Source organism: Sus scrofa, chromosome 9 (assembly GCF_054392235.1).
Source record: "Sus scrofa isolate SSC_HxYL_T2T_F1_AM1 chromosome 9, Sscrofa_HxYL_maternal_Yorkshire_Landrace_v2.0, whole genome shotgun sequence".
NCBI classification, from domain to species: Eukaryota; Metazoa; Chordata; class Mammalia; order Artiodactyla; family Suidae; genus Sus; species Sus scrofa.
The window spans coordinates 91969774-91996465 of record NC_139391.1 but is presented as its reverse complement, the minus strand read 5'-3'; the positions used below and the strand labels follow the sequence as shown (position 1 = coordinate 91996465).

At 36.3% G+C, this 26692-nt stretch overlaps 1 protein-coding gene across 13 annotated transcripts in view; it reads right to left on the bottom strand.

Moving 5' to 3' along the window:
• Positions 1-26692, bottom strand: part of HDAC9 (histone deacetylase 9) — a 967336-nt gene that overhangs the window by 877076 nt on the left and 63568 nt on the right. For all 13 annotated transcript variants that reach the window (XM_084977200.1, XM_084977210.1, XM_084977211.1 and 10 more), the window contains exon 2: positions 10286-10405. In XM_084977200.1, the coding sequence (XP_084833326.1) occupies positions 10286-10307 (22 nt within the window). In that variant the 5' untranslated portion in view covers positions 10308-10405. The remainder of the gene's footprint in view (positions 1-10285; positions 10406-26692) is intronic.

Here is a 26692-nt window from a genome sequence, read left to right as displayed (position 1 = left end):
AGCCAAATCCATTACTCTAGCAACTTCACAGAATCTTAGTATATGTACTAAACACGTTCATCTGATTTTCCTTCCTTAATTTCCTTTCTTTTTTTCATGTATTTTTATTTTTTAAAACTTATTATATAGATCCCAAATCCTTTTTGGAGTTAAGCAGGATAAAAGCAAAATAAAGAAAGAAAACTCAGAAATGTAGGAAGGCAGATGGGTAAGCGGATTATCAATTCTCCCAACAGAAGGGAAAATGAACTCTACTTTGACATGTTTCATTAAAATTCAGAGATTGAATAGCACACATTACCTAACACAAGTTATGGTATATATTATTTTTCCTCTTTCTATAATTGGCTTCCTGACTTTTCCTACTAATTTGTAGATCCTTTCACTGAAATAGTATTACCTTTAAAATCTGTTTTCTAATTTATTATTTCAATTTAAACATAAAACCAAAATAAGATACATCTAATTCTCCATTAAAAAATCAATCATCAAATTATAGACACAAAGATACAGATACAATCAAGAGTAACATAAAAACAATGCAAAAATAATTTTCATATCCATGTGCTCTTATTTTCTTAAAGCGGTTAAAAATATCTCTCATAAATACTTATTTAATAAAACATATAATGAGGGGAAATAGGGCTTCAGAAAGAATTACTTCACAATCACTGTGTTAATAATATATTACAACAGTATGCCCTAAAGACAATAATATTTCCAAAATATCCACACCTATGAACACACTGGGAAGACATCTGAGGTCCCAGTGACAAACCAAACACTATAATTACTTGCCATATTTTTTCCTATCAGATAGAGATTTTTAAAAGAGAGGTTCAAGATAATGTTCTGGTTTTTCCAATATGTACAGCAGTCTTAGATCTCCAGAAAGCACTCAAGATCAGAAAAACATAAGTAAGGTAATCAAGTAGCCTTTTTAGTAACAATAGACCCAGGAGGTACCACCAGCTTTTATTAAATATGCTCACAATTTGAGAGAGTCCAAACCTCATAAGCGGTTTTTCTTATTAACAATATGTTTCATTGTCATTTCAGCATTTCTTTCTGAAGAACAATTTCCTCTGAGAGTGAAAGATAAAAGATGAGTGCCCATATATGTGTAGCTATGACTACCTGCCTTCTCTCAGGACTCAAAGAATTCCAAGGAGGGCAAAATTATTAGGGCAAATTCCAACTGCAGAGGAAATTCCCCAGCTCAGCCAGTTGCCAGTGTAGCTGTAATATCAATAATGAAGAGAAAGTTTTCTTGGAAGAGTCTGGAAGTAAAGGTTAATTATGCAGTGCTGTCTGATGAGCAAGCATCTATCATAAAAGGAAAGAGCCTTATATAATCAAATGCCAGAAAGTTATCATGAAAAAAGACTTCAAACAATTTCACAGGCTACCCCAGAGTTTTCTATTTCCTGTTAATCAAACAAGATTTTAAAGAAAAACTTACAATAATTTAGTAAGGAGTCTTTCATTTTGAGTATTAAAGTGCCTCTGAAGTAACATAAACTAACATATGGAGCATACATTGATAGAATGTATTGATCATAATTTGCAAGGATAAGCATGACAAAATCAAACCTGCAACAATGCTTCACGTATTGGAAACTCAGAATTTTCTTGATCTATATAGCAAGACAGAAAGAACCAAGAAAATAAAAGGGCTAGGGAAACAGGTAAAGTATAATTACAATGTATAAGAAAAAACAAACATGTATTTTGGTCATAAAAGACACTTTTGCACATTTCCTCAGAACATACAGAACTTATTCTTATCTTACTAAACAATTTTATTTAGCATAATTTTTGTTTTCTAACTGTACGACAAATTGGAAGCAATAAATCGTAAACAGAGAAGACTGCTTATATACTGATATTCTCAAAAGATGAAAGATAAAAATTAAGAAATACAGAGAGAATCAAAGAAAGTAAAATATATTCGTGGCGCTTATATGGTCCTACATATCTCTGTATTCCCTGAAAGTTATTGTAATGTTGCAACACAATCACACATGGGCACATACACATGCATACACACAATTTTGGTACTCTGAAGAGCCAACCCCAAAGTACACAGAGGAAAAAACAAAAACTCTATAAAGGTCCACATACTGCTATAAACAAAAAACTGCCCATGTGCATTTTTCAGAAGTACCAAATTTTTGCTTATGGATCTTCAAATAGCCTAGCATTATTTTATAACTGCATTCATGAAAAGATCAGTATAAAAGAAGTATCTATCATCCATTGCTTATCTGGCCTAGATTTTCATGATCATATTTAAAACTATGAAGATGTTTAAAAGTGTGACTCCAATATACAATAAAAAGCAGACATAAGATATTGTGAATATTACTTTTCCTCAGTATACATGCAACTATACATTCAGATATATGATTTTTTTTTTGCAGTCTTCAGCTGTCACTGACATGACTTTTATACACTAGTTAAGAACACACAATATTCTACATTATACATATTATTCCCACTTTATGGGGAGTTCCACTAACAACAAGAACCTGAATTTTCTAACAGACAGACTGTTTTATGATTTAGCATAATTCTAAAGAAAGGCTTCATTAAGCAGCTCTTAGAAAATATACATAAATGGACATGCCCTGACTATAATATGCTTCTATCTCTCTAAAGGAATCTTATTTAACTCTGTAATAATTGGTTTAATGAAGAGTACATTAGGAAATCTTCCACCTCTTGCAAGAAATACCATATTTGTACTCCCAGGTAAATGTTTAAGATAAATGTGGTAGGGACTGGCCAGATATTCACAAAACCTTTTTTGTCCTCTTCCTGGAGTCCTGCTGGACTACATTTCCCAGCATCCTTTATAGTTACTTAACGACCATGTGACTAAATTCTACCCAATGAAATGTGAGTAGAAGCACTATGGCTATGGAAACTTTTTGAACATAATCCACTTCTTCCATTTCTCTTCCGCTTGATGTAGGGATGCACATTGACCTTAGAATCTATGAGCTGAAGAAGTATGAGTCACAGAATAGAAGCTGTCTGGGGCTCTGAATAGTCATTAGAAAAAGAACAGCCTACCATTTAGGAAAACCTTTTTAGTTTTTATTTATGTGAGCCAGAACTAACCTTTTCTGTTTGAATTAGTGCTACAATACTGAACACAATGAGAAACATATAAACTGAAATACGCACAAAAACTAATTGTTAAAAGCAAAGCTGAGAACAAATAAATGTACAAAGTAAAGGTTTGTATCTCTCTTTTAAAGCACTGTCTCTCAGGAACTGGAAAATGAATAAAATGCTCTTTCTGGTATATCTTTGAGACTTGAATATCTAGTTGAGAAGTTTAGATTTAGCAAAAGAAAAAGAATGAATCACTTAACTGTGAAGTTATAGTAATAAAAAATCTAAAACAATATTTAATAAATTTAGCACGCAGTATTTCCAACCAATACTATACTCTGTGATCATATTCTGTTACACCAAACTTAAAGGGACTAATTTATTTCATTATCTTAAAATATTTTTCTTGAACACTACTTGAAACAGATAATTAGCTGGGAGCTAGAAAATATTTTAGTTACATAGAGCTTAATGCAATAATATTTGACCTGCATTTCATTAAAAAGTCAACTGATTACTCATCCAGAGAAACTGTAACCTACTTGATCTGTCTTATAATTCTTTTACCATTCATTTTTTACAGTAACATATTACGGACAAATTGAAGAAAAAATACTCACTTGGACACCGTGATATTTGTTTGTAGCTTTGTCCTGGTTTTAGTTTCCTGCTTAATGACTAAATGGCACCACAGTGGGTAATGCACTGGAGTAAAAGTGGTGAATCATTAAAGAGTTTGTAAATTTTAAAAACAGGGGCAGGCCTTCTGGGTCCCATATGCTTCTAGAAAACCCAATGTTGTGCTGTATTAATTGAACCGTAAAGCTTTTATTAGTCCTCTTTAAAAATGCTTGCAGTGAAGCTTTTATTAATGTTTGCCCTCAAATTGTTTATACTACTTAGCATTTCCATAACAATTTTTATTTCAAAGAACTTTTTGATCATTAGTTAAATCTACTCTATATTTCTGTAAGAGAATTCAGCTGTTCAGCAAAACAGAGGCATGAAGGAAAAACTCAATGAATTTTTGCCCAAGATTTGCTGAAGAAAAAAGAAAAGGAAATGAATAGAAGATCTTGCCACAAAACTTTAGCTTATATAAATAGCTAGGTCCTCTCACTCAGTGGGTGGAATAGCTGTTATAAGTGTTCCCACAATGGTGAAAAAAGGAGAAATTAGCTTTTTTTTTTTTTTTTGCATTGGGCTTTGAAAACTAATGTTATAGGACTTGGCCATACAGCTATCGTAACTCTACCATTCAAACTCAGTGAAGAGTCCACAAGGCCAGAACCTTATGTAATTTCAGGGGGCATCACATCCACTGTGCTCTATGTTTGTAAAATTCCTTTGGTTGCCTATTCATCAAAATTAAATTACATAAATTAGATTCATCAAAATTAAAAGTCATACTGGAATCATTCTAGGGTTGATGCAGCCTAATTCATTTACTCTTAAAAACATCCAGGCACAAATCATGTTTTCTATAATTTTGGGACCATACTACAAATATGACCTGGGTTAAATTAGTTAGAAATTTGTTCTAAGGAAAAAAAATGTACTCTATTTATTAAGAATCTCTTTGGTTCGAATCCACATAAAATCATGATGGTTTATTAGCAGAGAATACACATAAAGCCCTACAATTTTCCTGAAAAGTATTACCTCCTCTAGTTTTCAACAGCACTATCTTTTTGTTTATCAGAAAGCAAGATACCTGAGTTACAGCTTAGCTCACAGGAGAAATACCTATATTGAGATAGAATTTAATGATGTACTTTTTTATTTTTCCAGAGTCTCAATGAGGAACACTAGTATTTATCAGACAAATTAAAGAACACTTCTAGACTTTTGAAAAGTCACAGTGGAGAGCAACATGCAATATGTTATTTAATATCCCCTCCAGATCTACTGCATTAAGTCTTTGGGGGGAGGGCAGAGAGAATGGGGGAGGTCTTAGAATCTGTATTCTTAACAAGAACATCACATAATTTTTATTATCTGATATGTTAGGAAAACTCTAGCTTAGATGAGCCTTAAAAGCCGTTTCTTCTGCCACCTAGCAATCCTGATAAAAATTAACTAAATGGCACCTATATGCTGTACAGAAGAAATTAACTTCTGTTCCCCTATTTATTAAAACACTTAACACAGTGAATGGGCCAAAACTCTTTACTCTGTCTCCCCCACTAAATGATACTGTTGATAAAGGGTGGAAACGTTTTTAGTACTCTTTGTGTCCCCACTGCCTAACACAGAATGTATGCTTAATAAGATTTAAATGAATGACTCTGGGGTGTGGGATGGAAATCCTACAAAATTGGATTGTGATGATCATTGTACAACCATAAATGTAATAAATTCGTTGAGTAATTTAAAAAATAAAATAATAAATAAATGACTCTCAATTGCAGCAGCTGGCTGCCAGTCTTATTCATATAGTCTTCTCTCCATTCAGGCTCCTCAGGGTCCAAAAGCAATACCTAGTACTCTAACTTAGATCCTTCTTGGGGCAGCAAGATCAAAATAAAAACCAGTGAATTCTATATTCAAAGATCAGTACTTCTTGTTTGATTGAACACATGATCAAGACAGTAATATTTAGTACTTGATATCAACTATAGCTGAATATTGAGATAAAATTCTCATGAGAATGGGATCAATGCATGGGGAAAATAAGACTTCACACTATCCCAGAGAAAAGTTTCAAAAAAAAAACAAAAAACCCACTCTATTTCAAACATTGACTATAAAGAATTTCTGGAGCAATCGACGTTAAGTCTACTTTTTCTGGTGCATAATAACTCTTTAGAGCCCCTCGTGGAACAAAAGCAAAATAAATGGATGATTATTGCACAAGGTCGATTTAATTCCCTTTACGTAGTTTTTTTTTAAAAGGAGATGTAAGAAAAATCCTTTTTTTAAGTCAAACAATTAGGTTATTTCTTACCGGTAGAAAATACATGGCATCATAAGATACACACTAATAGTAGCAGAAGAATGTTTTAATGCCTGTGGCCAGAACGTTTTCCTTTTTATATGCAGAATGCATTTCAGGTCTCTAATCATAGATTGTACTTACAATAAATATAGGATTCCTACCCACCTGATCTATTTGCTATGACTTTCTTCAGTTCAGACTTCATTCATAAAAACTTCCCAAACACAATTGGTTAAGACCGCTGTAGGAGTTCCTGTCATGGCTCAGCAGTTAGCAAACCTGACTAGCATCCATGAGGACGTGGGTTCGATCCTTGGCCTCCAGCGTTGCCATGAGATGTGGTGTAGGTCGCAGATGCTGCTTGGATCCAGTGTTGCTATGGCTCTGGAGTAGACTGTTGGCTACAGTTCCAATTGCCCCTAGCCTGGAAACCTCCATATGCTGTGACTGCAGCCCTAAAAGACAAAAAGACCAAAAAAAAAAAAAAAAAACCCTCTGTAAAATGCTGTTCTCAACAGACCAGACTAGAATCATGCATAGGAAAGAAAGTACATAACGAAATTTTAATGACTCAAAAGTCAAATGAGCTTCACTTTGTGGCTGTCTCATTTCTCACTCCCTCTTCTAGCTGAACAAGTATCATGGCCAGCAAGAACTTCCTCATCAAAATAGCAGCCTCAAAGGACATTTTCAAATTATAAAATCAACATTCTCAGGGTCAGTGTATGCTGATTGCAACCGTCAAATATTACTAGTTGTGAGCCAGTGTCAGGTATATGTGGAATTAATCAAAGTCTTTGGTATTACTTCACTTTGTGTTTTTGAAAAGAAGTCCAATGTATCTGACCATCTTAAGTATTCCATTTACATACAGGAACTCTGTATTTTAAAATAATGCTATAAATTGTTATCATCCTGAGCATAAGAAGCTGAGCTATACATACACACACAGCTATACATATACATCTCTGTCTTCACATGCGCCTTGAAGCATGACTTCACAGCCACTTTCTACATAACCAACAACATACACTGCATGGACAAGAAGATTTCTATTTAACCTCAAATCCTCTTTAATCATGTTTCCTTCTTCTCCCTTAAGCGTTAGATGCATGCACTCTTCTGTTTTCCTTTTCTTCTTTATCTCACAAAGTTCAGTAAATGTTACTTCTGACCATGTATTTTACACACACACACACACACACACACACACACACACACACACCCACCCCATTTCTATAGTTTTCTTTCCCAGTATACTTTATCTCTTAAGTAGTTAGCAATGAAAATCTCACTTCTACCCTCCCTCTGTTCCATACATAAGATGAGAAAAGGAATAGTGAAATCACCCTAACACTGGCCTCCCCAAAATCATTACTTTTAGAATGAAATTAGAAGTAATGCTGATCCTTCTGAGAAATGATCTAAGGTGCCCATAGTTCACATGAACTATCTCCATCAAATTTTCTCACTTGTTTGTTTTCCTGTCAAATTGGTCCACTTTTCTCTAAACATGCAAAATTTTTAAATATTCCTTACTACATTGTATTGATTCTCTTTTTCAAAGGCTGTCAAAATTTTTCTGTATTCATTCACTGCAAAGTAGTTATCTTTAAGTAGGGTTCAATGGGTTAAACTGGAAGTCTAACCACTTACGATAGTGTCTAATGGTATTACATGTTTCGCATTAAAAATAAGTGGGTCCATTGTGAAATTCTACCATATGCAACAGATGAATGGACTGGAAGGGTATTATGCTAAGTGAAACAAAGCAAAGAAAGACAGATACATGGAATCTAAAAAAAAACCCAACAAACTAGTGAATGTAACAAAAAAGAAACAGACTCAGGGATATAGAGAGCAATCTAGTTGGCTACCAGTGGGGAGAGGGAAGAGGGAAGGGGCAATATGGGGTTAAGGGGTTAAGAGGTACAAACCAATACGTATAAAATAAGCTACAAGGATATATTATACAGCACAGAAAATATAGCCAATGTTTTATAATAACTATAAATGGAGTATAAGCTTTAAAAATTGTGACTCATTATACTGTAACCTGTAAAATAAATATTATTATACATTAATTATACTTAAATTTAAAAAGGAAAGAAAAAAATAAGTGGGTCCAAGTCCATACATCCTAGAAAGATGCTAAAAAAAGACCATATAGACACTGAAATTGCTGTACTTGCACTATTTACAAGTTAGTTAAGTATGATAAATTGGGTTTAATTATAATTTGGATTCAAAATTTCCCCATATAGTTGCATCCTTCAACCTTCAACCATCAAGGGTATCTGCACTTTTTACCCATTTAATGATTACATAGAAATGCCATTTCAAATGTTTCACTTGGATACAGTTGCTGTCACTGTCAAAAATTCCATTTTCCCATGGTTCAATCTGCCCTGCCACTCTTCTGTGAAGTAAAACTGGGAGGTAAACAATGTGGACAGGATATGGGGGAGGAAGGCAGAGAATAAAGGGACAGGGACAATTTTATAAAAGTCTAGTTTCTGTCCTTTACAATTAAAGACAATCCCCTATATAAATTTTAGACAGTAACTTTAGAAATGGAGGAAATTTTCTGCCACATTCATACTTAGCCAATTTGTTCCAATTGCTTGTAATATGTTTTTAATGACTCTAACATATTCTACCACAAGAAAAAAAAATGTTTGACTATGGTAGTTCTAAATTAAATGCCTCTTTTAAATTATGTAATTTTGAAACATTAAAGTTATATACAAATCAATATATAATGTATATTTAAATGTAATATATGCATATATAAAACACACACATCATTTTAAGTCCAACTCAATAGAAAGGACAGTAATAATACACCATAATTGTGATAAGTAATGCACAGAGGGCTGCCTGTAAGGGTGGGGGTGTGGAGGGAGGAGAGGATGGAGGCAAGCAGAGGTGGAGGAAGGAACGGGACTAGCAAGCTAGATCAGTGCTTTCCAAAGTGTAGTCCTCAGGCAGCAGTAGCCTCACCGGGGGGAAACTTATAAGTATCACAATTCCTGGGACCCACCTAAGATCTACTGAATCAAAAACTTTGAGAATGGGGCTTGATTTTAACAAGCCCTCCCAGTGATGCTAAAGTTGGAGAAACACTGCACTGCAAGGACTCAGAGATAAGAGGCCTGTGTAACTCTTCATGTGCTTATTCAGATGACAACGCCAATTATAAATCATGATTGTGAAGAAAGATTCTGGAATATCTTTACTACATCATTTAGAATCAACAATTACAGTTGTACGCGCCAAAACCTTTCAGTTCCAAATTCAACATACAAGCTGGCAGCCTGTTGGAGCTCTGGGAAAGGTTGATGAGACATTGGAATTCCAGAGCAGCTGATCTGGGTGTGGCACTCCACAGACTGAAAATCTTGGCAAAAGATTTCCCTTTATAAACTCTGAATAAAATATTACATTAGCTTCAACCTCAGGAGTTGGATAACTCAAAGATACCAACGTGCTGAGAGATTTTTTTTTAAAGAATATATAGAAATAAATACTCCTACAATGATTCAAACAGAAAATTCTTTTTAAATTTCTCTATGTTTAACATATGATATCTGAAACTACTCCATCATTTTTAAGACTTGGATTGTGTTTGTTCCCAAAGTGACACCCTGTTCCTGGAGAAATGGGTGTTGGCTGTGCTTATCACAACACTACATGAGCCACACATTACACTGGACTCAGAGGAAGCAGGTGCTGAGATTATAATTAAACATGTATGTAGGAAACAGGAGTGGCAGCAAAGAAGGGCAGGGAGGAGAAATATCCTTCCTGTGTGTCAAAGAGAAGGAGGAGGAAAATGAGTCCACAAGCTGATATCCAAAGCCTATGACACAATTTAAAACATACAGACACGGACTCAGAAAGACTATGGATATGAATTAGATGCCTACAACATATTTAATAAATATTTATAACTTCATAAAATTCAATCCAAATGTTACATTAGCAGAAGAACTAAAGCCCAGTGCTCAGATAATAATTCAAATGAAATTAATTGCCTGGAAAGCAAGATGGTTACATAACAAAGGATTAGCTATAGAACACAAAATTCAAAATTCATTGTATCCACACATCCTCATCAGAATAAAAAGTCCTTTCATAAGTTAAATTGCTTGGTTTGAAGCAACACAAAGCAACATCTTTCATATTACATCTGTTAATAGCTTAAGAAACAACCAAACTGACCAGGCTGCACTGGTGAACTCATCACGGGAATCAGGAGAAGGACTAATGGGCTGGGATGCAGATTCACAACCTTCCTTCAGCTGGCAACGCTGGTCCACGAGAGGCTGGGAAAGGGGAAACCTAGAACATAGAAAAATGAATGTATATTATATAGATTATGGCAAGCCACCCAGGAAAATAAACAGAGAACCAGCCTTAGAGTCTCAGCTCAGCCACAGCTCAACCTAGAGGCTTTGAGGCCAGGTTGAATCCATCAATCTTAAGTTTTCATTTCTAAAAGAGCAAATTTACCAGTCTGTTTAAAGCACAAAAATACTGCAAACATCAAAGTAAAATAATAGGGAATATTGTTACAAAGTACTGTTACACATATTACCATATTTTGTATCATTTTCACATCAATAAAAAGCACTTCACATAATTATAATTAGCTTCCTATGTACTTCCTATTCTAACTTGTTTGCTGTTATCATTATTACAGAATTTTTTTTTTTTTTTTTGCAATTTTGGGATACAGGTATCTTATTACATAGTGTCCTTAACTATCATGGTCAAAGGTTACTACAGACAAGGACTTGTTGGTAAAACAAAAAACAAACAAAAAAGTTTCAATGGATTAAAAAAAAAAAAAAATGGAACAAACACACCATAAACTATAAGGGTGACCGAAAAGTCCCATTACAACTTCCATTTCCTCTTGAAGTCTTTTGCAATCTTGTTCCAGCCAAAAGTAATAACAACCATAGTCTTTCTAGGAGTGGCACTTACAGGATGGACTTCTTGAAAGGAATTTAAGGGACTTTCTGCTTTTAATTTGAATATACTCTCACTTCTAGACATTGCAGCAGAGGAAAAGCAATTGGAAGGACATTCTCCTCACAGTTTACTGGAACGTCAAAGTTTAAAAAAAAAAAGAAGAGGAAGAAGAAACTTTTAAAGTTGTACTTAATTAGTTTCTTACAAAAATAGTATATCCCAATTGCACTATTTTTATAGACAGAATGCTGTAACTCTGAGAATTGTACATCTCCTTATCTTGAGAATCCAACATATTTATTGTGACTCGTTTTCCCTTCAGTATTTTGAAAGTGTTATTACTATTTTTGCCCAAGTGTATAAATCAGGATATAAATACATATCTCCTTTGAAGAACTATATAACATCACTAAAAATACCTATAATACTTCAAATGGCCTCAAAATAGAAGTATGCTAGTTATTAAAAACAATTAAGAGTTAAGTAGAGTCATCAGTTCTATCAGGCTACTTTTTACCACATCTTTTGCGCTGGATATACATTAAAATTTAGAAACAATATAATGTAAGTTTTTATAAATCTCCTTCAAATATTATACTGATATGCTTATTTTGTCAGCATTATTTAAAGAATCTTTATTTCCAGGTTCATAAGAAAGTTATATTTCTACAAAAAAAAAAGATGAAACTTGAAGAGTGGAAAATTCCTTTGATTTCTGTATCAGCAAACAGATATTCTCATAGTAGCTTCTACATAAAAAGATGTCAATGTCATACTTTAAAGTAATAACATCATTTGCATAGTTCTTTATTGTTACAAAGTACTGTTACACATACTACCATATTTTGTATCATTTTCACATCAACCATACTAATAGATACTTGTAACTTCCCTCCCCACCCTCATAGATGAGAAAATTGAGATGTCATGTGCTTCATAATTAAAAGGTAATGATGCAAAATCAAAGTTGAGAGAGATTTGGAGTTCCCCTTGGTTCAGCATAAACAAACCTGACTGGCATCCATGAGGATGTGGGTTCAATCCCTGACCTTGCTCAGTGGGTTAAGGATCTGGCATTGCCCCAAGATGCAGCATAGATCACAGATGCAGCCCATATCTAGCATTGCTGGGGCTGTGGCATAGGCTGGTGGCTGCAGCTCTGATTTGACCCCTAGCCTGGGAACTTCCACATGCTGCAAGTGCAGCCCTAAAAAGGAAAAAAAAAAAAAGTTGAGTGAGATTTGAATTTATAGACTATCTAAAATCAGTGAGTGTGGACTTGGAGTTATCTGGCATTTTAATTTCTTTATGGCAACTGAAATATTTATAAATGCTCTTGATACATTCTTGATTCTCAGTGTCATTACTTGATTTTAAATTAAAAATAACAAAAGGGAAGGGACAGGAAACTTTAAGAAAATGTAAATGAAGCAGCATGGAAGTGTACCTCCCATTGGATGCATAGCTATTTTGTTTAAAAAAAAAATCTTTTTAATCAATAATGTTGCTTTGTACAATTGACATTGCATATTTACAAATACAACTCAACTGAATCAATACTCTCCAACAGCTGAACAGTGGTAATACATACCAAAGCCAAAGTTTTGCTATTTATTCCAAAATCCAAAATTAAAAAGATGTTTCTATTTCTACATACTTCTGCCATTTATTTCCACAAACACACATAACAACTGTCCACGAAAAGCTGATTCATGTCTAGTTATATAATTGCTGAGTTTCATCTTCATAGCTCTAGACTTGAGTTGCAAAGTGAATCTCAGACAGAAATATAAATTTTGCTTCCAAAATACCATCATTAAATACCTTTTTAAAATTTAAACTACTCTCCTTGCCATTCAACCTTTTTAATAACTGCCTAATCATAATATATTCTTCTAAAATTATGAAAGCCTTGTTATCTGAACACTATTATAAAGAAAATTAATATGCAATTCTATGAAACTAGTTGATGCATACTAATTTCCATTTATTACATCTACATTCCCAATGAGCCACATTAAACCAAAGTTATCACAAAACCTATAGCTGCATAACTGACATATGGTCATTTAAAGAGCTCTCCTAAAATGTTTCCAATGTTTCAGGGGTATCGATACTCTACGTGTATATGCATATTGTGTGTGTGTGCATGTGTGTACACACAAGCTTCCCTCTATTCATAGACAGCAAAATTAGTGGGTTAGCAGCCCTATTCAAAACTGATACAGAATTTGACACAAATTAAGACCGTTCTGAGCTGCTTGTGTCAGTAGGGGAACATTTGTCCATGAGAAAGGGGAATTTATTCTTAAACCTTCCCACACTTCTTTATCTAAATGGACTAGAGAGAAATAGACTATTTTCTTAGGAAAGGAAAGTTTTCCCTTGTATATTAGTCATTCTTATGATAAGTCTAGGAAACCAGCCTTCTCTTGGGTAGATAAGTGAAAAAAAGAAAAAGAAAGTTATGCTGATTGTAAGTACAGACTATTAAAGCAGATACAGAAATACATCCACCTTCAATAATAGTTTCAATTAATTTTCACACTAATTTGTCTATGCTGTAAAAATTTATATATGTATATATATGCACATTTCATGACATAAATACAAACACAATGAGTGCAAAACCGATGCTATAAATCTTTTACCCACTGAGATTCCAGAAGCATTATTTTTCAATTATATTCCTTGAACCACCCAAATCTACAATAAGGGCCTAAGAGTTTTGGCTTCAAAAAGGTCATCTCTGACTACATTTTGGTCAGCTGTCCATAAGTAAATTATTTCTATACTGTCCTGGGATATAGCTCAGGGCAACAGCCCAAAGAAGTGACATCTTGCAACAGCTTAGCTTACCTGTACAGACAGGGAAAGTGAGGAAATTAACACATTACACTGGCCCAGACTACCCTCTCTCATTAACATCATTGATCATTGTGGAGGTGGTTCCACAGGTCCTTGAACCAGTCCACCTACAAGATCTATTCCATAGTAATAACATGGCAAATCAGCAGAGCCTTACAGGTCATAAAGAAATTGCATAAAGATTATTTCCTCAATCTTCGCAACAGCCCTCAGGAACAGACTGAGGAAACCATTTTTATTTCCATTTTACAGATGAGGAATTTGAGGCTAATGAGAGTTTCAGGAATTTATTCAAAGACATGTAGCTGACAAATGGGAGGACTGGCCTCTTAGTCCAGTGATCTCTTTGTTTTATCATAGGGGATTACAGGTCATTCTAACAAAGCTTCATGAATACCAAGACTTACCTACCTACTCATCACAATTTCAGAACTGACTCACTGAGTTACAGGTCCTTACCAAAGAACTTATCTAGCCATTGAATAGACTGAACTCAATCACAAAAACAATCAAATAAATTGAAAAGTTATAATGAATGTCTACAAGGATTGTCACAGTATAAGCTTTCATATTTGACTTAGACTTCATCTGACCACTACAATCTTTATTTTTGCTTTTTGGTTTTTTCAGCCACACCAGCAGCATATGGAAGTTCCCGGGCCAGGGATCAAATCTGAGCCAGAGCTGCGACCTACGCCACACTTGTGGCAACACCAGATCCTTAACCCATTGTGCTGGGCTGGGACTTGAACCTGTGCCTCCACAGCAATAAGCAAGATCGTTAACCCAGTACACCACAACAGGAACTCCAACATCAGTTTTTTTAAAACTGTGACCTGACTTCTTATTTCTGTTTCCTTTTTTTTTTTTCCCTTTCAGGCAAGTGGCATTATTTTGGACAGGATGTCAATGAGAAAGTAGAATATTTTTGTAGTCTGTGTAGTTAACAAAAACTATGCGTTTCTAATATATCTTTCACAGACTTAGGTCACATTGTAAAGCACAGTTCAGCCTACAAAGCCACTGACATGTATCTGCAAATCCTGCTCTTCTGAGATTGGAACCACTAGTCCCAGGTCCTCTGTATAGTAGGCTTAAGGGGCAGATTCAATTCATGGCATCCACTGTACAGGGTATTGAGTTTCAGGAGGTTCATCAGACCTAGAAACTCTGTCCTATGCCTCAGAACCTGAAATTCTACCATAATTTCATTTTTAGAGAAAATACACTAGAAAATCACTTTTTTTCTTTAAAAAGTATTATTTTTATCTTTTATACAATTTTAAAGGTTATGCTTTAATGACCAGTTATTTCAAAATACTGGCTATTGGGAGTTCCCATAGTGCTCAGTAGAAACGAATCCAACTAGTGTCCATGAGGCCTCAGGTTTGATCCCTGGCCTCATTTAGTAGGTTAAGGCTCTGGCATTGCCGTGAGCAGTGGTGTGGGTTGCAGACGCGGCTCTGGTCTGGCATTGCTGTGGCTGTGGCAAAGGCCGGCAGAGACAGCTCTGATTCAACCCCTAACCTGGGAACCTCCTCATGAAGTGGGTGCAGGCCTTAAAAAAAAAAAAAAAAAAAAGGAGTTCCCGTTGTGGCACAGTTAAAACAAATCCAACTAGCAACCATGAGGTTGTGGGTTCGATCCCTGGCCTTGCTCAGTGGGTTAAGGATCTAGCATTGCTGTGAGCTGTGGGGTAGGTCACAGACTCGGCTCAGATCCCGAGTTGTTGTGGCTGTGGTGTAGACCAGCAGCTGTAGCTCCGATTTGACCCCAGCCTAGGAACCTCCATATGCTGTCAGTATGACCCTAAAAAAGAAAAGAAAAGAAAAGAAAAAAAAAAAGAAAAAGACAAAATACTGGGTATAGTCACCATGTTATACAATACATCCTAGAAGCCAATCTTACACCCAATAGTTTGTACCTGAAAGTTCAGAATTAAACTAAGTAGTATAGCTTGCTTATATTCTGTGAGAGATGTCACTCTCTCTAAACCATGATCAAATTCTGGACTGAAAGTTTTCTCCTACTGGTGAAATACAAGTGTAACCATTTTTCAACAACCAGGCAACTTGAGTTTTTACTTGTTAATCGAAACAGCCAGGCAGGCTATTTCTAGCACACATCTGTGTATCCTATAGGATTGCAGCCTGTACACTCTTACCCTCAAATCATTTCTCTTATTTCAAATTTAGACTTTCATCCAGCAACTATCAAGCACTACCTACCTTATCTCGGCCTATCAGTATACTACTATCTCATCTCTGTCATTCAACCTGTTTGGTTTCTTTTTTCTTTTTGCTCATCCCAAATGTTTTAACTTTTTTTTTTTTTTTTCTTTTTAGAGCCCCACCTGTGGCATATCGAAGTTCCCAGGCTAGGGGTCGAATTGGAGCTGCAGCTGCCAGCCTACACCACAGCCACAGCCACAGCCACAAAGGATCCAAGCCACATCTGTGACCTATTATGCAGCTTGCAGCAAACACTAGATCTTAAACCCACTGAATGAGTCAGGGAACCGAACCCACATCCTCATAGAGACAATGTCAGGGCCTTAACTTGTGGAGCCACAATGGGAATTCCTATTTTTTTTTTTTTTTTTTTAGTTATTTTCATTTTTTTTTTTTTATTTATTTTATTTTCCCACTGTACAGCAAGGGGGTCAGGTCATCCTTACATGTATACATTACAATTACAGTTTTTCCCCCACCATTTCTTCTGTTGCACCATGAGTATCTAGACATAGTTCTCAATGCTATTCAGCGGGATCTCCTTGTAAATCTATTCTAGGTCGTGTCTGATAAGCCTAAGCTCCCGATCCCTCCCACTCCCTCCCCCTCCCATCAGGCAACCACAAGTCTCTTCTCCAAGTCCATGATTTTCTTTTCTGAGGAGATGTTCATTTGTGCTGGATATTAGATTCCAGTTATAAGTGATATCATATGGTATTTGTCTTTGTCTTTCTGGCTCATTTCACTCAGGATGAGATTCTCTAGTTCCATCCATGTTGCTGCAAATGGCATGATGTCATCCTTTTTTATGGCTGAGTAGTATTCCATTGTGTATATATACCACCTCTTCCGAATCCAATCCTCTGTCGATGGACATTTGGATTGTTTCCATGTCCTGGCTATTGTGAATAGTGCTGCAATGAACATGCAGGTGCATGTGTCTCTTTTAAGTAGAGCTTTGTCTGGATAGATGCCCAAGAGTGGGATTGCAGGGTCATATGGAAGTTCTATGTATAGATTTCTAAGGTATCTCCATACTGTTCTCCATAGTGGCTGTACCAGTTGACATTCCCACCAACAATGCAGGAGGGTTCCCTTTTCTCCACAGCCCCTCCAGCACTTGTTATTTGTGGATTTATTAATGATGGCCATTCTGACTGGTGTGAGGTGGTATCTCATGGTAGTTTTGATTTGCATTTCTCTTATAATCAGCGATGTTGAGCATTTTTTCATGTGTTTGTTGGCCATCTGTATATCTTCTTTGGAGAAATGTCTATTCAGGTCTTTTGCCCATTTTTCCATTGATTGATTGGTTTTTTTGCTGTTGAGTTGTATAAGTTGCTTATATATTCTAGAGATTAAGCCCTTGTCAGTTGCATCATTTGAAACTGTTTTCTCCCATTCTGTAAGTTGTCGTTTTGTTTTCTTTTGGGTTTCCTTTGCTGTGCAAAAGCTTTTCAGTTTGATGAGGTCCCATGGGTTTATTTTTGCTCTAATTTCTATTGCTTTGGGAGACTGACCTGAGAAAATATTCATGATGTTGATGTCAGAGAGTGTTTTGCCTATGTTTTCTTCTAGGAGTTTGATGGTGTCCTGTCGTATATTTAAGTCTTTCAGCCATTTGGAGTTTATTTTTGTGCATGGTGTGAGGGTGTGTTCTAGTTTCATTGCTTTGCATGCAGCTGTCCAGGTTTCCCAGCAATGCTTGCTGAATAGACTTTCCTTTTCCCATTTTATGTTCTTGCCTCCCTTGTCAAAGATTAATTGACCATAGGTGTCAGGGTTAATTTCCGGATTCTCTATTCTGTTCCATTGGTCTGTCTGTCTGTTTTGATACCAGTACCACACTGTTTTGATGACTGTGGCTTTGTAGTATTTCTTGAAGTCTGGGAGAGTTATGCCTCCTGCTTGGTTTTTGTTTCTCAGGATTGCTTTGGCGATTCTGGGTCTTTTGTGGTTCCATATAAATGTTTGGATTGTTTGTTCTAGTTCTGTGAACAATGTCATGGGTAATTTGATAGGGATTGCATTGAATCTGTAGATTGCTTTGGGTAGGATGGCCATTTTCACAATATTGATTTTTCCAATCCAGGAACATGGAATATCTTTCCATTTCTTTACATCTTCTTTGATTTCTTTGATTAAGGTTTTATAGTTCTCGGCATATAGGTCCTTTACTTCTTTGGTCAGGTGTATTCCGAGGTATTTGATTTTGTGTGGTACAATTTTAAAAGGTATCGTATTTTTGTATTCCTTTTCTAATGTTTCATTGCTGGTATACAGAAATGCAACTGACTTCTGAATGTTAATCTTATATCCTGCCACTTTGCTGAATTTATTAATCAGTTCAAGGAGTTTTGGGGTTGAGTCCTTAGGGTTTTCTAGGTATAGTATCATGTCATCTGCCTACAGTGACAGTTTGATCTCTTCTCTTCCTATATGGATGCCTTTGATTTCTTTTGTTTGTCTAATTGCTGTGGCTAAGACTTCCAAAACGATGTTGAAGAGCAGTGGTGAGAGTGGGCATCCCTGTCTTGTTCCAGATTTGAGTGAGAAGGCTTTCAGTTTTTCCCCATTGAGGATTATATTTGCTGTGGGTTTCTCATAAATGGCTTTGATTATATTCAGGAATGTTCCCTCTATACCCACTTTGGCGAGGGTCTTGATCATGAATGGATGTTGAACTTTGTCAAATGCTTTTTCTGCGTCTATTGAGATGATCATATGATTTTTGACTTTTTTTGGGGGGAATTCCTATTTTTTATTGTTATTTTATTGAAGTTTAGTTGATTTACAATGTTGTATTGGTTTCAGGTGTACAGCAAAGTCATTCAGTTTGTATATATGTATTCCTTTTCAGATCCTTTTCTCTTATAGGTTATTACAAAATGGTGAGTATACTTACTGTGGTATATACAACACGTCCCTGTTGATTATCTGTTTTATACATAGTAGTGTGTATATGTTAACCCCAACCTCCTAATTTATCCAGCCCCCACCTTTCCCCTTTGGTAACTACAAGTTTATTTTCTATATCCATGCGTCTATTTCTGTTTGGTAAATAAGTTCATTTTTATCTTTTTAAATATTCTCTATATAAGTGATATTGTCAAAATGACTATAATACATAAGACAATCTACAGAGTTAATGCAATCCCTACCAAGTTACCAATGATGGCGTTCACATTGTGGCTCAATGGTAATGAATCTGACTAGTATCCATGAGGACTCAGGTTCAATCTCTGGCCTTGCTCAATGGGTTAAGGATCTGTCCTTGCTGTGAGCTACTGCGTAGGTTGTAGATGTAGCTTCGATCTGACATTGTTGTGGCTGTGGCATAGGCTGGCAGCTATAGCTCCAATTTGACCCATAACCTGGGAACTTCCATATGCCACACGTTCACCCATTAAAAACAAAAAAAATTACCAATAACATTCTTAACAGAACTAGAACAAAATATTTTAAAATTTGCATGGATACACAAAATACCCTGAACACCCAAAGCAATATTGAAAAAGAAAAAAGGAACTGAAGGAAACAGTGATAGAAAATCACTTTTAACATTCTATTCAATTCAACAAACTCATATTTGTAGACTATTTGATGACAGCCATTCTGACCAGTGTGAGGTGATACCTCATTACACTTTTGATTTGCTCTTCTTTACTATGAGAATATATTTTCATGTCCCTTTTGGTCATCTGTATGTCTTCTTCAGAGAAACATCTACTTAGAACTTGTGCCCATTTTTTAACTGGGTTGTTTGGTTTTTTGATATTGAGCTGTTGGAGCTGTTTGTATAACTGGGAGATTAAGCCCTTGTTCATCGCATTATTTGTAAATACTTTCTCCCATTGTGTAAACTGTCTTTTCATCTTGGTGTTTTTTTTTTTTTTTTTTTTTTTTTTTTTTTTTTTTTTTTTGTCTTTTGTCTTTTTTTTAGGGCAACACCCATGGCATATGGAGGTTCCCAGGCTAGAAGGTGAATTGGAATTGTAGTCGCCGCCTTACTCCAGAGCCACAGAAACACCAGGTCTGAGCCATGTCTGCGATGTACACCACAGCTCATGGCAACACCAGATCCTTAACCCACTGAGGGAGGCCAGGGATCGAACCTGCAACCTCATGGTTCTTAGTCAAATTCGTTTCCACTGTGCCATTACGGGAACTCCTGTCTTTTAATTTTCTTTATGGTTTTCTTTGCTATCCAAAAGCTTTTAAGTTTAATTAGGTATCATTTGTTTATTCTTATTTTTATTTACATTATTATTATTACTATCATTTTTTTTTGTCTTTTTGCCATTTCTTGGAACACTCCTGCGGCATATGGAGGTTCCTGGGCTAGGGGTCGAATCGGAGCTGTAGCTGCCAGCCTACGCCAGAGCCACAGCAACGTGGGATCCGAGCCGTGTCTGCGACCTACACCACAGCTCGCGGCAACGCCGGAACATTGACCCACTGAGCAAGAGCAGGGATCGAACCCACAACCTCATGGTGCCTGGTTGGATTCGTTAACCACTGCACCACGACGGGAACTCCTATTTACATTACTTTAGAAGATGGACACAATGCACAAAAAGCATTTGACAAAGTCCAACATCCATTCCTGATCAAAACTCTTACCAAAGTGAGTATAGTGGGAACATACCTTAACATAATAAAAAGCCATGTACGACAAACCCACAGCAAATATAATACTCAATGGAGAAAAGCTGAAAGCCTGTCCACCAAAATCTGGAATGAGACAAGGATGCCCCTCTTACCACCTTTATTCAACATAGTAGTGGAAGTCCTAGCCACAGCAATCAGACAAACAAAAGAAATAAAAGGCATCCAAATAGGAAGAGAAGAGGTAAAACTGTCACTGTATGCAGATGACATGATACTAGATATAGAAAACCCTAAGGACTCAACCCCAAAACTACTTGAACTGATCAACAAATTCAGCAAAGTAGCAGGATGTAAGATTAACATTCAGAAATCAGTCACATTTCTCCACACTAACAACGAAATATTAGAAAAGGATACAAAAATACAATACCTTTTAAAATTGCACCCCCAAAAATCAAGCACCTGGGAATACAGCTGACCAAAGAGGTGAAGGACTTATATGCCGAGAACTATAAAACATTAATCAAGGAAATTAAAGAAGATGTAAAGAAATGGAAAGCTATTCCATGCTCCTGGGTTGGAAAAATTAATATGGTAAAAATGACCACACTACGCAAAGCAATCTACAGATTCAGTGCAATCCCTATCAAATTACCCATGACATTTTTCACACAACTACAACAAACAATCCAAAAATGTATATGGAACCACAAAAGACCCAGAATTGCCAAAGCAACCCTGAGGAACAAAAACCAAGCAGGAGGCGTCACTCTCCCACACTTCAGGCAATATTACAAAGCCACAGTCATCAGGACAGTGTGGTACGGATACCAAAACAGACAGGCAGACCAATGGAACGGAATGGAGAACCCAGAAATACACCCAGACACCTCTGGTCAGTGAATCTTTGACAAAGGAGGCAAGAACATCAAAGGGGAAAAAGACAGTCTTTTCAGCAAGTATTGCTGGGAAACCTGGACAGCTGCATGCAAATCAACGAAACTACAACACACCCTCACACCATGCACGAAAATAAACTCAAAGTGGCTGAAAGACTTAAATATAAGACAAGACGCCATCAAACTCCTGGAAGAGAACATAGGCAAAACATTCTCTGATATCAACCTTATGAATATTTTCTCAGGTCAGTCTCCCAAAGCAACAGAAATAAGAGCAAAAATAAACCAATGGGACCTAATCAAACTGGCAAGCTTTTGCACAGCAAAGGAAACCAAAAAGAAAACAAAAAGACAACTTACAGAACGGGAAAAAATAGTTTCAAATGATGCTGCTGACAAGGACTTAATCTCTAGAATATACAAGCAACTTATACAACTCAAGAGCAAAAAAGCCAACCACCCAATGGAAAAATGGGCAAAAGAGCTGAATAGACATTTCTCCAAAGAAGATGTACAGATGGCCAACAAGCACATGAAAAAATGTTCAACATCCTGATTATTAGAGAAATGCAAAGCAAAACTACCACGAGACTCCACCTCACACCAGTCAGAAAGGCCATCATTAAAAAGTCCACAAATAACAAAGGCTGGATGGGGTGTGGAGAAAAGGGAACCCTCTGGCACTGTTGGTGGCAATGGAAGCTGGTACAACCACTATGGAGAACAGTATGGACTATCTTAGAAAACTATACACAGAACTACCATGTGACCACCCAGCAGTCCCACTCTTGGGCATAAATCCAGACAAAAACTTTCCTTGAAAAAGACACACGCACCGGCATGTTCATTGCAGCTCTACTCACAATAGCCAAGACAGGGAAACAACCCAAATGTCCATTGACAGGTGATTGGATTAGGAAGATGTGGTATAGATACACAATGGAATACTACTCAGCATAAAAAAAACCAAAATAATGCCACTTGCGGCAACATGGATGGAACTAGGGACTCTCATCCTGAGTGAAGTAAGTCAGAAAGAGAAAGACAAATGCCATATGATATCACACATCTGGAATCTAATATACGGCACAATGAACCTTTCCACAGAAAAGAAAATCATGGTCTTGGAGAACAGACTTGTGGTTGCCGAGGAGGAGGAGGAGGGAGTGGGATGGACTGGGAGTTTGTGGTTAATAGATGCGAACTATTGCCTTTGGAACGGATTAGCAATGAGATCCTGCTGTGTGGCTCTGGGAACTATGTCTAGTCACTTATGATGGAGCATGATAATGGGCTAAAATAGAATGGTACTTGTATGTGCAACTGGGTCACCATGCTGTACAGTAGAAAAAAAATTTGTATTGGAGAAATAACTATTAAAAATAATAATAATAATAATAAAAAGATGGATCCAAAAATATATTGCTTTGATTTATGTCAAAGTGCTCTATGTTTTCCTCTAGGAGTTTGAGAGTAAACAGTCTTACATTTAGGTTTTTAATCCACTTTGAGTTCATTTTTGTGCATGGTGTTAGAATTTCTAATTTCATTCTTTTACACCTAGCTGTCCAATTTTCCCAGCACCACTTATTGAAGAGACTGTCTTTTCTACATTGTATATTCTTGTCTCCTCTGTCATAGATTAATTGACCATAAATGTATGCGTTTATATCTGGGCTTTCTATCCTGTTTCATTGATCTATATGTCCCTTTATGTGCCAGCACCATACTGTTTTGATGACTGTAGCTTTGTAATATAGTCTGAAGCAAGGGGGCTTATTCCTCCAGCCCCATTTTTCTTTCTCAGAGTTGCCTTGGCTATTCAGGTACTTTTTGTTTCCAAATAAATGTTAAAATTCTTTGTTTCAGTTCTGTGAAGAATGCCATTGGTAATTTGATCAGGATTGCATTAAATTTTTAGATTGCTTGGGAAGTATAATCATTTTATCAATATTGATTCTTCCAATTCAAGAACGTGGTATATCTTTCCATATGTTTGTGTCATCTTCAATTTCTTTCATCAGTGTCATAGTTTGTGTAGTTATAAGTCTCTTGTCTCCTTAAGTAGGTTTATTCTCTAGGTGTTTTATTCTTTTTGATGCAATGGTAAATAAGATTGTTTCATTAGTTTCTCTTTCTGTTTTATTGTTGTTGGTTATAGAAATGCAACAGATTTTTGTATATTAACTTTTTATCCTGAAACCTTACTGAATTCATTGATTAGCTCTAGAAGTTTTTTTGGTAGCATCTTCAGGATTTTATATGTATAGTATCATGTCACCTGCAAATAGTGACAGTTATACTTCTTTTCCAATTTGGACGTCTTTTATTTCTTTTTCTTCTCTGATTGCTGTGGCTAGAACTTCTAAAACTATGCTGAGTAAAAGTGGCAGGAATGGGCATCCTTGTCTTATTCCAGATCTTAGAGGAATTGCTTTCAGCTTTTCATGGCTGAGTATGCTGTTACCTGTGGGTCTGGCATATACAGTCTTTATTATGTTCAAGTATGTTCCTTCTATGCCCACTTTCTGATAGAAAAATTACTCTTGGAGTTCCCATCATGGCTCAGCAGTTAATGAACTCAACTAGCATCCATGAGGACGCGCACTCAATCCCTGGCCTTGCTCAGTGGGTTAAGGATCCGGCGTTGCTGTGAGCTGTGGTACAGGTCACAGACGTGGCTCTGATCCTGGGTTGCTGTAGTTCTGGTGTAGGTTGGTGGCTACAGCTCTAATTGGACCCCTAGCCTGGGAAAGTCCACATGCCTCAAGTGCAGCCCTATAAAGACAAAAAGACAAAAAATAAAAATAAAAAAAGAAAGAAAAGAAAAATCACTCTTAACGTTCTATTCAATTCAACAAATTCTTATTGAATACACACGACAGAAAGCTCAGATTCCATGTAATTTCTCTTGTAATTACTTGCATTTCCCATAGACAACCACCAAAGCCAGAACTGATGTCTTAAAAATATTTGATACCTCAGCTCTCCTTTCACTTTCAATGAACACTGCCTTGACTCAAGTAATCATTCATTCTTAATTGCATTCTTTAGCCTTCTATCTGGTATCCCTGCCTTTAAGGAATGTCTGAACAAATGAATGAGTAAAAAAAAATGTGGTGATGTGTAAACTAATTAGTTGACATCCACATTTCTTCATAATCTTTTCATCTCACCCCATGTTCTCTCCTTCCTTTTCTTAACACATAACTGTGCTATGTGTGTGGTATGGTTCTAGACAATCTGTCATTATTCCACGGATGATATTCTACACTGTTAATTACTGCTGGGCACTATAAAAATCAGCCACTTGTATAAGTACCCATGTGGCTGCCGCAAAGCACACAGCTGAATGTGAGATTTAATTATTCCTGCATAGTATCATTCACATTTCTGTTTCCATGCTTTTGTGCCTCCTCTCCCAAAGGATACTATCACCTCTATTTTTAAGGCCATGTTCAAATGTGAATTTTTAACCAGTCACTCCAAGTAAAAGGTCAGCTTTCTCATCTATATTCCCACCGTGTCTTATACCATACCTATAAAGAAACCCCTTATGTTAAATAATAATAGCACTTCTTATATTAGTGAAGTACTTTTATCCTAAGACTACATTCCCTGGTTCAGGAATTGCACTATCTCATCTCAGCAATCTCCACACCTACCACCATGCCTGGTACTACAGATACACAATAAATTATTAAAGGGGAAGGGATAAACCAGTGAATCTGTACTTGCCTGACTTTGGGCATTTATCCCAAAGTCATTTATTCAATTTGTTAATCTAAAGTTCTGAAAGACTAGAATGTGATTGTCTGACTTACATCAAATAAAGAAGAAAAATAGAGTGTAGACCACCACCTAGAAAGAGCAGACCCAGACAAGATATGTCCTTCATGAAGGGCAAGATACTGGACACCAAAAACAAAATTTGTCTATGAATTACGTTGTCCAAGACAGAATCATTACCAAACCTCTTCAACTAAAGTGATTTCTCAGATCATTGGAAGGCTTCAGCTTCTCACCTTACTAGCTTCAGATTTTTCTCTGCCCAAGGAAATCTATTTCTTTATTAGACAAACTTCACAATTCATAATTGTACCAAAATAATTTAACCACTGTTTATTAAGACACAGGAGAATGAGATACAGAGATTTAAGAGTATTTGTTCCCCTTCAACTTCAGTAGCAGAAGCAGGCCTGCAAAAGTAATGCCCATGACAATTCTTAAGCTGTTAAACAATAGGGCCCTGGGGACCTTGGGGTCTCTGGAGATTGGAAACTAGTGGACAGGCACTCTCAGAGTACAGCTAAGAACAGAATGGTCACTGGAGGGCAACATATCTCACATATACTCCCTGTGCTGACATTTTAAAAGCAAATAATAAGCTCCATTCAAAGACTTAGGAGAATCATTTAAGCACAGGCTAACTTGCAGGGTGTAACAACAGAACAGGGAATGCAGTTTGGAAGTTAGTTATGCATGTATTTTGCATATTTAAGATAGGAACCCATAGCCTATACTATAACTCAATGGTAGTATATAAAAATATATAAAACACCATAAATGGTCTGCTGAATATTTCATTTTATAAGAAAAAATTCTGCCAACTTCAGGAGATGCACTAACACAAATAGACCTTTTCTTAATAAGTCACGACTTTAAAAACACTGGGGCTTAGCCCCAGGGTATCCAGTACACAAGTCATATCCCACACAGCTCCTATGGAGCCCATTTCATCAAAAAGCCTTTCTACATTGATTTTTATGACTTTTGAAAGTCTCTACCTGCAACTTCCCTCTTGGACAATAGGGAACAGGAAGTCACAGCCACCATTATCATCAGTTTGAGTTTAAAACGAGAATCACAATGCTTAGAAACTGCAGGACATACAAGGCTCCTCCTCAGTCATGGCAAAGGGGCTGTTAAAAAAAAGCTTTGTCTACCTGTAAATACACACGAGACAGAAGTCCAAAAGAGAATTGAGAAAAGGAAGTAATAGTCGAAGTGAAGGAACTTGCAGCAGACAACCTCTGATACCT